General features: G+C 37.1%; 1 protein-coding gene across 5 annotated transcripts in view; it reads right to left on the reverse strand.

The window, feature by feature from the left end:
- Positions 1 to 1982: 1982 nt before the first annotated feature.
- The window catches only part of LOC137268378 (neprilysin-1-like), a 131848-nt gene continuing 120770 nt past the window's right edge, over positions 1983 to 13060 (reverse strand). For all 5 annotated transcript variants that reach the window (XM_067802942.1, XM_067802941.1, XM_067802939.1 and 2 more), the window contains 7 exons: positions 12816 to 12867; positions 12023 to 12090; positions 10560 to 10690; positions 9967 to 10032; positions 9352 to 9453; positions 8472 to 8548; positions 1983 to 6829 (listed from right to left, as the gene is read on the reverse strand). In XM_067802942.1, the coding sequence (XP_067659043.1) occupies positions 6730 to 6829; positions 8472 to 8548; positions 9352 to 9453; positions 9967 to 10032; positions 10560 to 10690; positions 12023 to 12090; positions 12816 to 12867 (596 nt within the window). In that variant the 3' untranslated portion in view covers positions 1983 to 6729. The remainder of the gene's footprint in view (positions 6830 to 8471; positions 8549 to 9351; positions 9454 to 9966; positions 10033 to 10559; positions 10691 to 12022; positions 12091 to 12815; positions 12868 to 13060) is intronic.

The raw sequence follows: 13060 nt of genomic DNA on the forward strand, positions 1-13060 counted from the left end.
CATTTCACATATAATGCAAGAAACACAAGCACAGAAGCTTAGGGTTAAATATTGCGTTAACGTTTCATCAACAAAAGACTGTCAATAATGATGCATCGGTATCCACGTTCCAGGCACGCATTTATAGCATACAATGTCACCTGGAAGACAGTTCGGCGTATAAAATAGGAATCGGTATCCACAGTTAAAATTGTGTATGACAAAGTAATTTAAGAGTTCGTGGCACTACGTCATTCGTAGAACTATGACAAACTATAAAGTTACGATAGCTCGTAACATTACGAACGCCTTGTGGATCGGAACTCTGGCAAACCTTGATTGTCATGAGACAACTAACATGTTATATTTATCTGCACAGACGGGTTCCCATTATGTTGATGACTGGATTGTCTGGTTCAGGGTCGATTTTCCACATACACCTGGATTATCGCTAAGAAGGCTTCAAACAACATAAATAAGCAACAAAGTAAAATTGGTTTGATAGCGCATGTGCGATCTGCAACCAGCTCCGTTACGCACATGTTCAGGTGCAACATTCATCTGTTCACCTTCTTTCGAAGAGGAAACTGAACTCTTTTCTAGACTGACTGCAAATGTTTATATAAGCGTAGATATATGTCTGGGACTAGATTTTCGAAGCTCACTTTGCGCTAAGATAGTCGTAAGTCAATGTTAATGTATGGGACTTACGACTGTCTTAGCGCTAAGAGAACTTCGAAAATCTAGGCCCTGGTGTCGAACTAGTCGAACCGGAATAGTGTGTGGTTCACATCGTGGGCATGCGCAGAAACAGAAGATCACTGATCAACAGAACGACGACATGTGACATAGTCTACAATGTAATAACAATGTGTTTTCAGTCTGTGCTGAGGTAAGTGATACTTTCTTCACACCATCTGACTCTCTTATGTTCCTTTTACTGATGCTTATAATGTTCTAACCACACTGAGCTGGAGAAGTTCTTGGCGTTGGTACGTACCTTTGAAAAGAGTTAAAAGTTGGAATTACAAACAATGGCGGGTTATTCAGCGTTTGTCATTAAGACATTAGGTTTCAAATGGAGCGTGTATTTTGTCTTTGTATGAAAAATGTCATACACATTTCCGCGAAACATATCACCACGTTAACACGACGTCCGAGGAGCTACCTCGGACAAGAATATTTACGGACGCTTCTGTGATTATTGGCGAACTAACAGGTGGTCAAGTTCCCTGAAGTGTTTCTTCTCAAAATTGTTCTAAATATCAATTTATTTGTATATCAGATTATTTGTAACTGTAGTTTGTGCAGCACTGAAGTTGAAATTCATTTTGGGAATATGTTTACATCGCACAATTGATAAGTGGTTCATCACCATTGAGAAATCATTGAAAAAAATTACCATCATTTTTCAGATTTCTCTATTCAGGTTGTTATCGCAGATGGATCTGGGATTAAATGGTGCTTTTTCATTTTTTTGCTTTGTTTAGAAATTGCAGTGTAAAATGATGCAGGTTGCAGCTTGATGTGTGTATCATGAACATAAACTTGCCTGAGTCTAAATGAGCAATTCAGACATGACTTTCCAGTAAGTGAAGTGATTTTCTAAGAATTAGAAATGTTTTCAGGCCCTGACAACTTCTAAGATCTGGTCCATCGTGAAGTGTTTCAAACACTGAAACAGTAACTCCAAAATTGTTGTAAGAAAAGGTGATCAATTGCTTGGTCGTTAAGTCACTGTGACCAATCTTTTATGTTTCAATTAATCTAGGTGAAATACAGGCAGGCAGGCAAGTTTACTGCCAGTGCTACTGGCCTGCACTAACCAACAGGTTTCTATGTTTATTCAAAGAATAAGTATGAGACTAGAGGATATTTACATATAATCATAAACTAGAGGAAATATGGCAGTTTCCATGTATGCTCATGGTTACTAAGATAGCTACTGTAGCACACTTGAAAATCTTTCCCTTTGAAGACTGTGAAATAACAACAGCAGAACATTTTTGAAGATTACATTTAATGAAAATCAAACTTTTTGAGACAACTTCAAATACATCATATTATACAATTCTGTACAAATAACATTGTTTATAATAACAGGCAAAATATTACCTCAGGTTAAAATTATGACATGAATTCAAGAATACATAAGACATAACACGTTTTCATACATAACATATTCTGTAAAGAACATTTTCTTTAAGCTTTCTTCTAATAAAAAGGGTTTTCAAATTGGCAGAAATTCTGACCCTTAGGGTCAGAATTTATGTTTTTTTATTTTATTGATAGACATTTTGTTATTCAGTGCAGCCTTCTGGTAACATATAACTGCTTTTCTAGAGCCTGAAAACAGTATCTTTGGTAACAATGGTCACGCGATTCCCAAACAGAAGAGTACCTTAGTCTCTAGAAATTGCATGTATGTGTATACATGTTTAGAGGTACAAATTACACATGATGATGTATTAGAAAATTTGAAAAGGTTAAAAATTTATCAGAAACACGTAATAAATATATTACATATGCACACAGACATGGAAACACTGTATGTTAAAAAATACAGGATACTAAACATAACATTGTTTGATAAAAAACTGTGTCAGACATGTACACAATGTGAGTGATAGCGTATTTCTTTCTGCTCATTAGTGGCTAATATAGATATTCATCCTGTTTACAAGCATATTATGTTTATAACAGTATAAGTAGATAGAAGCTGTTCCGTTGTTGTTCATTGTCAGAGACTGATTAATCATTTTCCTCTTCATCAACAGCAATTTAACACGCCCTACTGCCATCGTTATCGTGGCACATACGTATACACACACAGAGACAAAGTTAGGACAATTCAATTTATCTTTGACAGTGTGACTACTCATTTAAACAAAGTATGCAGGGAACAATTTAGAAAATCCACTTCCAAGAGGTGTTTAATTTTTTAATGTAAACTAAAGGTCAGTATATATCTTTTCCAAATGTGTTTTGCAAAAGAGTTCACCATTAGGTTTTGGTAGTTCGACCTGTAATTAGTGAGCCTCCATGTCCTTCAGTAGGTCGACCTTCAGTATTGTATGACATCATGAAAGAAGACCTGTAGCTAGTGAGTGACCTTGTCTGACAAAAAATATTCATTCTCTCTGTCACAGGTTCGACGTCATGAAGGTTGACCTGTAACTAGTGAGTCACCTTGTCTGATGTAGATGGCCATTCTGTTTGTTACAGAATGACATGGAGGTTGACCTGTAGCAAGTGACTCACCTATTCTGTCTGTCACAGGTTTGATGTCACAGTGGTTGACCTGTAGCTAGTGAGTTACCTTGTCTGACATAGATGGTCATTCTGTCCATCACGTGTTCAACATCATGGAGGTCGACCTGTAGCAAGTGACTCACCTTGTCTGACAGAAATATTCTTTCTGTCTGTTATGTACAGGTGCAACATCATGAAGGCTAACCAGGAGCTAGTGGAACACCTTGTCCTACAAAGTCGTGCAGTCTGTCAGAGATCCAATATCCTGTACACAGCCTTCCCCTTTCACAAGGGAAGTCACTCCAATGTCCTGATCAATGTCGTCTGTAGTTGTCGTTAACAGAAGTCAATACTTTGACTCATCCAGAGTGTGTGTGACCGCCATCATATCTCACTCATTCACTCGTCTCAAGTTGTCCATAGGTCTTATCATTGATGGTGTTAACAGATGTATTCATTTCAAAATTGCATTTCCTCTAAACAGCACATTTCCTGTTTATATTTTTTATATAAGTGTTAAGTATGAAGTCATAAGAATTAACTGTAATATACCCTCCAGATGCTTAGAAAACTGACAATATGTGCAATTATTAAAATAAACTCAACTTTTACTTGTCTTTATTTAAAGGCTGGGTGAACCTTTATAAACCTTTTGATGACAGTTATAAGACCACACTGCTGCTTATTCCTGAACAAATATGTAATCCAGGCAGGAAAGATATTGTCTTTTAAATTTTCAGTGTTAGTGGGGGCTCATATGAGGTTCACATTGGTCAAAAGGTGGTTCAAGGATGCTTATTGAAGCCAAGCACATGATACAGCAGATATGGTACTTGGTTTATGTATTTCATCAAGTCACAACATAATCAACCAGAGTAGAAGTATCCTGAAAGAAGGGTCTACCAGTGATCTTAAAATATTCCAGTTGTCATGGTAACCGTTTGCTGGAACAATGAATGAAGGTGCAACATGAACTTCACCACATCTATGTGAAAGAGACAATGACAGGACTTAAAAACAGTAATGTTAAAAAAATATTGCACTCCGTAAAAGTACCAAATGCATATAACATGTTTCAACTGCCATGAATATCTTATGCCCTCCAAACAATTTGTGTACCTGGCAATGTGACAAATCTAGTGTTCGTACCTGCCCATCAAGAAATCCATATTGTGATAAAATGAGATGTTTCCACATGTTATCATTGTTGTTGTCATTGTAAAGCTACAACTTCTAGGAACATTGCGATGAATTTTCCAAACTATCCATCTGTGTTAAGAAATCTGTGTTTTACATTTTAGCAAAATTGGATGTTTCCATATATCATCGTAACTATTGGCATGGTAGGGCTGTGCCTTTGAGAAATATTGGAATAAATTTTCCAAATTATCCATCCATGTTAAACAATTTTTAAGATATTCTAATACGTTACCAACCAACCCATGTGTACGTTCCATGTTGCCTGACACACAAGTATTGATATACTCATGAAAACAAATAGGGGAACACATGAAAACAACTATGTTCCCAATTCTTTTCCAGGTTTCTTTGCATGCTTTATATTGCATTGTGGGATAAAGGCCTGAACAGCTTAAAGGAACCCATGTCCTTTTATGTATTACATTATTTGATTCCATGTGTATATTGTGGCCATATATAATAGCATCTTACAGCAAGAGCTTACCACAGCTGGCTCATGGTGTAAAATGTTCACATCTCCAAATACAATCCTTACAAGAATACATTTTGTTGTCAAGAACATGTATTGACTTGTGACATCTCCTTTTTCCTTGGACAAGTTAAAAAAATATGAATTGTTACTATTACTCATATGGATACTTAAATTTATTATGAAAATGTGTATAAAATTTAAAGCAAAATAATTCTGAAAACATGTGTTCCACAATTGATTTTTGTAAATCTGTATACTGCGTGATTTGCAATATGATATTCATGGTGTTTTAGGTTAGCTCGAATCTCCCTGCAAACTAAAATTCTGTCCTTCCATCCAAACAGGTTATTCCTTATGCATTTGTAACAACAAAGTTCTCATAATGCTATGAGAAATATGAAAAGTTGATGTGCCGTTCATGCCGTTGATAGACACTGACACTAATATGAACAGCTCAAGTTATACCACAGTTTCAGTAGGACCAATCTGGTTGCCATGAGACAGGCACATCTCTGCCAGTGCCATTCAGTAATGGTACAAATCTCCATTCTAATGAGCCTACTATCCAATAATAAAAATATGAAAAAATAGATGAAAATAATGGACAAAAAAATGACAGCAAATCAAAGGTCTCGACACGAGACATACCTGCAATGTGTTCAGTATGTTGCAATATGTTCAATAATTTTTCTTTGATTTTCTTTGATACTTAAGCTAATTCTGTAACTTGTTTATCACTTCTAGACCAATTCCATGGATGTTTTATGGATATTTTGGGTACATGCATCAAGGAGAGGTGGTGAAATAAGTGCACTAAGAATATCAGGGTTCTGTTGGATCTGTGTTTGTAAGATAAGTCTATTTTCTATGTCAGTGGAGAAGAAATACAGTGGTCCATTTCAGTGTTCATTGCTGTGTAAAATGTAACTGAAATCCTGTGGAAGGAAGTTATGTAAGATCAGATATAAATAAACCTCCACTTCTTGTAAATAATCATAATGTAATTAATACAAGAGTGACGGTACCTATGGTTACTAAAACTTGAATAACATAACATGATTTCAAAATATTAGAGAAAAAGTAGGGAAAATATGTCCTCTCAATTGTGTCAATAATGTCTTTTTCATTAATATAATGTTCCACAGACATTTTGATAAAATTTCATGCTTATAGACTTTAACAAATATGGTTTTAAATCTTTCAATTGATTAGATGTAGCTTCATTCATGACAGCTGGAGATGATCCTTATTGTTATCGAAGAATATCTGATACGACGTGCATTGAAATATTGTAGTTTAATATAAATGACAGCCTTGAATGAAATATTTCTGAAGTCAAAGTAGAAATTTCATCGTTACATATTTCTAAAACAGAATTTGACATTGTAAACCAATAATGTGATTTGTCCTTGTGTCATGTTTTCTCCAAGGGAAAGGTTTATATTCCATTTGCCACAGAGTTTTAATGAAAGAAAGTCAACCAAAACATGAATGACAAAAGTAAATACACAGATATTATGCTGGAGCTGTAGCCATCAACAGGATCCACCCATAACTACTGGTCATCTTGTACTACTGGTATGCCAGGCTAGTCTACCACCGCTGTACATATCACAGTCTCTGGGATTCCAACGGGATTTGCCCGTTAAGCATCTGATCATGCCTGTCTGTGAAATTCAGATCCCAATTCTTTCTTCTTTTGGTGCTGAAGTGCACATAACCATTGCTGAGACTTCTGGCCTCGTTTTCAGCTGTCCAACAGGTCTGGGTACTGAATAACCTCTGGAAATCATTCTCTGGCAGACATCAGTGTCGGCCATCTTGAATCACCAAACTGCGCACTTGTGAGGGGGATTCATTGTAGAGTTCAAAGGGCAGCCGAAGGCTTCTGTGAAACTGTGTGAATTTTGTAAAGTTCCTATCACCCTGTAGAGAATAAATGTTTCATTTAGACATATTTCATGAATGAAATAACTCTTAAAAAGTACATTAAAAGAGACTTACATCATACTGTACGTAAATATGATATATTCAGAAAAGCAAATCTCAATAACTACAAATGGAAATAGGGAACAATATTTGAAGTCATATAGTGGATAGTGTTTTTGAGATGCAATGAACCAGCCTGATTTACTTGGTATAATGTTTAGATAAATATGCAAATCAGTGGACAGAGGAGTATTCCTTTAAACTCCATCGATAGATGTTTTGTTTCAAAATTGCTCAAATAACTCTTGACTTGTTCCAGAATGTTTAGAAAGTTGATAACTAATGAATGGCTCAGGAGTATTTTTGTAGACGAACGTGGGTTCAGACTGTGGTGCTTTAAGGGATAAAGGCAGGGATGGCAATTTGCCTTGAATCTGCAGATGCAACTCAATTGATCTTGATATTCGTTTAAATCCGAGGAGAAAATATTTAAGAGGTTGAGGTTGCTTATCAATGTCAAGTACCCACATCTGTGTCTCTTGGGCTATAAAAGTTCAGAATTTCGCCATAACTTCTATAGATACATTATTGTGGCCCCCTGACCCAAAGCTGTTGCCATCCCTGGATAAAGGACTCAAACTTTGTATTAACAATGTGGAGTTGACAGTGAATTGCTTCAAAATGTGAATTTACATCAGGAACATTAATTATCTTTTACCTGAAATATGATGTTATAAATATTGAAAGTTGATTATCTCCAACATTTTCATTAATAAAAGTATACTTTTAACTGAAATCTGAGGTGAATTCACCATTACAAATTTCTAGAAATCGTGCAGTACTGAACTTTCTACAGCTATGTAGATGTGACATTGAGCTCAGAAAGTCAGTCACTTGTTTAGTTGCTGTTGTCATGCAGTGTAGTTCATTGTGGGATAAGGCAACACCCAAACAAATGAGGACCAACATATTTCATCCAGTAGGGACCCGTGAAGGTCCCGGGGTAGAATAGGCCTTCAGCAACCCATGCTTGCCATAAAAGGCGACTATGCTTGTCGTAAGAGACGACTAACGGGATCAGGTGGTCAGACTAGCTGACTTGGTTGACACATGTCATTGGTTCCCAATTGCGCAGATCGATGCTCATGTTGTTGATCACTGGATTGTCTGGTCCAGACTCGATTATTTACAGACCGTCGCCATATAGCTGGAATATTGCTAAGTGTGACGTAAAACTAAACTCACTCACTCACTCACTCACCCAGTAGGGGAAATATCCACTGGCCCTCTAGCCCATGGCTGGTAAAAATCCAGTAGGGCTTGCAAGTCAATACAGACCCGATGTCACTGGCTAGAGAATTTTTATGGGTTTACTTTGTAAATTAATATGTCACTCTCTCTGATTTGTAAAGTTTTAACACATGTTTAAATCATGCAAGATTATGATAAAAACGTTTACCATATTGGCAGTTTAATGATGAAAGCTGTGTCATGCTGACAGTATCTAATTCTCACCTAGTTTTGTAATATTTGGCTTAGTTTCTGCATTCAGATTCTGGGTTATTAAATTATTATGTGGGATAGTAACTTTCTGGCATAGCTAGCAAGATTTGGAAACTGTTTGGCACACTGGTCTCACCTGAACCTGCCCGGACTGTGCACTCCAGTACGTATCCTGTTGATGGCTGCCTCAGGCCTCATAGAGCCGCACCACACCTGCAACAGGAAGTAAAAGTGCAGGCACTGAACAAGTGGAACTACATGATCACCCAAGCAGATTCTTACTTGAAATTAACCAATCACTGCTACCTACATGAAACTGTGTAGCCATTTCTCATGTAAAACCTTCACATTGGCACCATACTGTTTTATTACATTACCAACACACTTCATCCTCTAAAGGACGCACACGTATAACACCGTTACATTGATATTATAAGGTCATTCCATCCTATCTACTGTGCTGTGTTGAGTGACATTATGAACCCATATCAACCTCAGAACAACTAACATGTGTAACATGACGCATTCCAGTTACCAAACCACTTGGTCTGAGTGACTCACCTCTGAACCCTGCTTACTGGCAAACAAGGATAAGTTGGAATGGCACGGAGAACACCTTTACAAGAAGTAGGCGGTGCACAGCAATAAGCATTGTGAAAGGGAGAGCAGATGTAGGCTAGTCATTGATGGCAATATGCTGCGAATCTAGGATTTAAATGCAAATCAACTGATGCTGGACCCTGTAGTGGGCTTGTGGCCCCCAGACCCCCAGCTGATTTTCAGCTAAAATGACTTTCACCTGTTGCCATCCCTGGCTAGAGCATATGCCATGCTTATAAGACTCTCACACTGTCAGTTAAGCACTCTATTTGATCACAAACAACCTGGGGTTCCTTTGCTCACACTGGCAAGTGCCAGTGGGCATCTTCATAAATGTCACGTCAGTGCTCAACTTATCCTTGTTTGCCAGTAATACAGTGATGTTATCAACCCATCTCGTCCTCTAAGCAACTCACCTGAGCAAAGTTGAGGAAGAAGAGCTGAAAGTGGTCCAAATGGGCCAACCCTGGCAGCCTCTTCTCTTCTTTCGGCTGGGCCTCTGCCCACTTCCTATACGCCTGAATGAAAGGATTATGGGATTGTTTCAATGGACACAGAATATTGCACTCAGTGTCACCATTCACTTTTGCCTGAATTGAAGCATTGTGAGATAGTCACCACAGCTAAAATATTGTAATTTTATGGTAACTGCCCACTTCTTGTATGCTTGAAGTAAAACATTATGGGATGGTTACCAATGACAACCTATTCTGCTATTGTGGATGCTTATCTATTTTTGTGTTATGTAAAACTGTGTATGATAGTCACATTGATGACATGCTTGAGTGTTTAGAAAGTGCATAATTGCCATAAGGTTAGGTTAAGTTTATGTCAGCCATATTTGTTTTATGTTTTGCAGATGTTCTTAGATGTCCATTAGATAGTAATATAACAGTTTATGAAGCTCAAGGGGAGGTAACGTGAGATTGCGAGAACCATGGGGATGTATTCCATCAGGCATGAGTGTAGTTTTACCATGGACCCTGGAGACGCAGAGGACATGTTCTGGGACCCAAAAAGTTTTTACTTACTGTGTAGGCTTCCTTCAGTCCTCCATTGTCTGCAATATTTTCCCCTTGAGTCTGAACACCATTTACCTGTGGGGCAGAGCATGGAAACAGGTAAAACCTGACTGGATCCATGTTAAAGTTGGCATTCAGCAACCGATGCCTGTCGTAATAGGCAACTAAAGGGATGCAGTGGCCAGCCTTGCTGACTTGCTTAATGCCTGTCATTTTTGTCTTGTTTGATATTGTTTGGAGATTTACAAGGTTTTTTGGGAACGTCAAGGTAGAATGAATGCTGTAATTTCCTTTCCACACACACAAACCTATGATTCTTTGTTTGAACCTGAATTTGCTTTAATTTTGTTTCTAGGTCTCTCAACTCAATACCACTGAGTTTCACAAAGTGGCTAGTGTGTGGGGCATGAATCACTTTAGGCCTCCACATATGAAGCTGATATGCAGTGAGAAAACTTTAATACTGCTGAGTGCAGCATTAAACCCAACTCACTCACTCACTCACTCACTCACTCACTCACTCACTCACTCTTATCTGAAAGTATAGTCATTCAAAGTAGCATGTTCAGCTATGAGGAACAATTCAAACAGGTGACATCTACCTTCATGTTGACTTGTGGTACCGTAAAGTTTCCATACTGTTTGATGATACACTGAGCACGCTCTTTGAACTTCTCAATTACGTGGTCATCCCACCATTGGATCAAGTTGCCATCCTTGTCAAACTGACGACCTGCATGTGGTGAACAATCAGTAAAACATCAGTAATGCATTGTGAAACATCAGTAAAACGTAAAAAAGCATCAGTAACATCAGGAGCTCATTATTATTGTCAGTGAAACATGGGAAATCGTCAGCATGATCATTCAAATATAGGCATACGAAACATTCGTCACAAGAAAGGAATGATACTATATGGGTGACAACTTCTTCACTGTTAATGTCCAACAGTTTGGAAAAGAATATTATACCACTGTCAAGCAAGAGAGACTCTGCCCTTGACATATTTTTATATCATTGTCAGACTTGTTTGACACCTGCATGATGATCTATACCGAAATGTGAAATCATAGTATCAGAAAGAAGTTGTCATCTGTCACACCTTTCTTATCATTCATCATTCTAAAATACCAATCAAACAGAACATCAGTAATAGATCAGCTCATAATATCCACGTAAACAGTCATTCAAGATCAGTGTTCACAAATAGCATCTGACCCTCTGACAAATCTGGCGGATTTGCCAGTGGTCAGATAGAAATCACCAACCCGCCAGTCCCAGTGTCTGACTGAATACTTCACAATGTCTTTGTGAGAAGTTGTTATTTGTGGCATGTGACACTTGTTTGCTGATTAGAAATCCAATGTTTGTTATCACATAATGTTAATAGTTTCAATGCCAATTATAAAAAATGTGAAATCTGAAATGTTTTACTATATTCTGTGGGTCCTGTGAAATTTCAGTGGGTCAGACAGAGATCTGAAACTTACAGGACCTAATGTCCTGTTACTTTGAAACACCATCGTGAACACTGCAAGATTTATAGAAGATAAAATTTTGACACTGTTGTGATATCAGCTGTAGTTATTGACCAAGCATTTGATACAGTGAGTTGGGTGAAACATGTTTTGAACATTGTGTCAGTTATATCATAGAAAGCCTGCATGATGTGGAAGGAAAGCCTAACTGATGCATGTTTCAGCCTTTCAACACATTAATCAAACCTATGTCCTTGAGTATGGTGCTAACATGTTAAAACATTTTCAGATTGTTTCCTTGTCAAATGTATGATACTTTTTCTTTTTTAGTTTATCTAGACAACCTAGAGATATGGAAGAATCAAAAGTTCTGATTGTAACACTCAAAAGTATGGCTTCATGAATTTGAATGTCAAACCTACTGCTATAGCCTTTTGCTAAAACGTCATAAACCCTCAGATATTAATAATTCATATGATATGCATGGACTTTAGGAAAGGCCAATACTTCCTTACTGTTATTAGAACATTCTGTTCACATTTGTAAGTCATGACTTGTGACAAGAACAGCTGGAACAACAGTCTTACCTCTGTCGTCAAAGCCATGTGTAATCTCATGTCCTATTACCATACCAATGCCCCCATAGTTCAGAGACCTGAAGGAAAATGTTGCAATGAATACAATACTATTTATAAATAAGAATGAGTGTGTGAATAGGTTTTCTTATAAAACAACTTATGAGCATACTGCAGCAGTTTGTGGTAGCAACACCAGAAATGGGAAATAAACGTATCATTTCAAGCTTGTTTAATTTTTAAGAACTATCAGAAAGAGTTTTTTTGCCTGGCAGATAATTGAATGTTGCACTGTCATTTTTGTAATAAATGCAAATACTGCGATTCAGAATAGGATATTGCAGAAAAAATTTAAGTTAAAATGGAAAAAACAAAATCTTGCTTTCGATCATTTAATTACAGTGTACAGTTAATGAAATATCAGCTACAACATTGAGATGCATGATAAAGCATACAACTTTATGGATAAGAACTTGTTAATAATTGCACAGTGTGATGTTTCACTGTTGATTTTCATACCGTTTTCACTTAAAGCTTTTACCTTGAAAACGGCATAAGAATCAACACTAAAACATTGCTCTGTGCAGTAAACAGGAAGTTGGTATCCATAAACTTGTATGTTTTAATATCCATCTCAGTGTTGCTGCTGATGTTTCATTAAAACTGTGTATTGTATTTAAATGCTATCTTTGAAGAATGTTTCATTAAGTTGTATGCTTTATTATTGACTCATCAACTTCTAGAATGCCAATAAAGCAAATATTGAGATGCATTGGAATCACAATTACAGATATGAAATACTCACTTAGGGTATCCTTTGCTGTAGAATGGTGGTTGAAGAATGCCAGCAGGGATCACTATGAGAAGAAAATTATTCATATTTAATTTATTTCCTTTGCCTCAGAGAAAATCTTTTTGCCTGCTGAATGTCACACAGCAGTATTTCAACTATATGAAGGCTACCAGTAAATTCTCAAACTGTAGACAAGCATCGGTTTCTGGAGACTAGTTCTAACACAAATTCTCAAACTGTAGACAAACAACGGGTTT

This window comes from Haliotis asinina, chromosome 16 (assembly GCF_037392515.1).
Source record: "Haliotis asinina isolate JCU_RB_2024 chromosome 16, JCU_Hal_asi_v2, whole genome shotgun sequence".
NCBI classification, from domain to species: Eukaryota; Metazoa; Mollusca; class Gastropoda; order Lepetellida; family Haliotidae; genus Haliotis; species Haliotis asinina.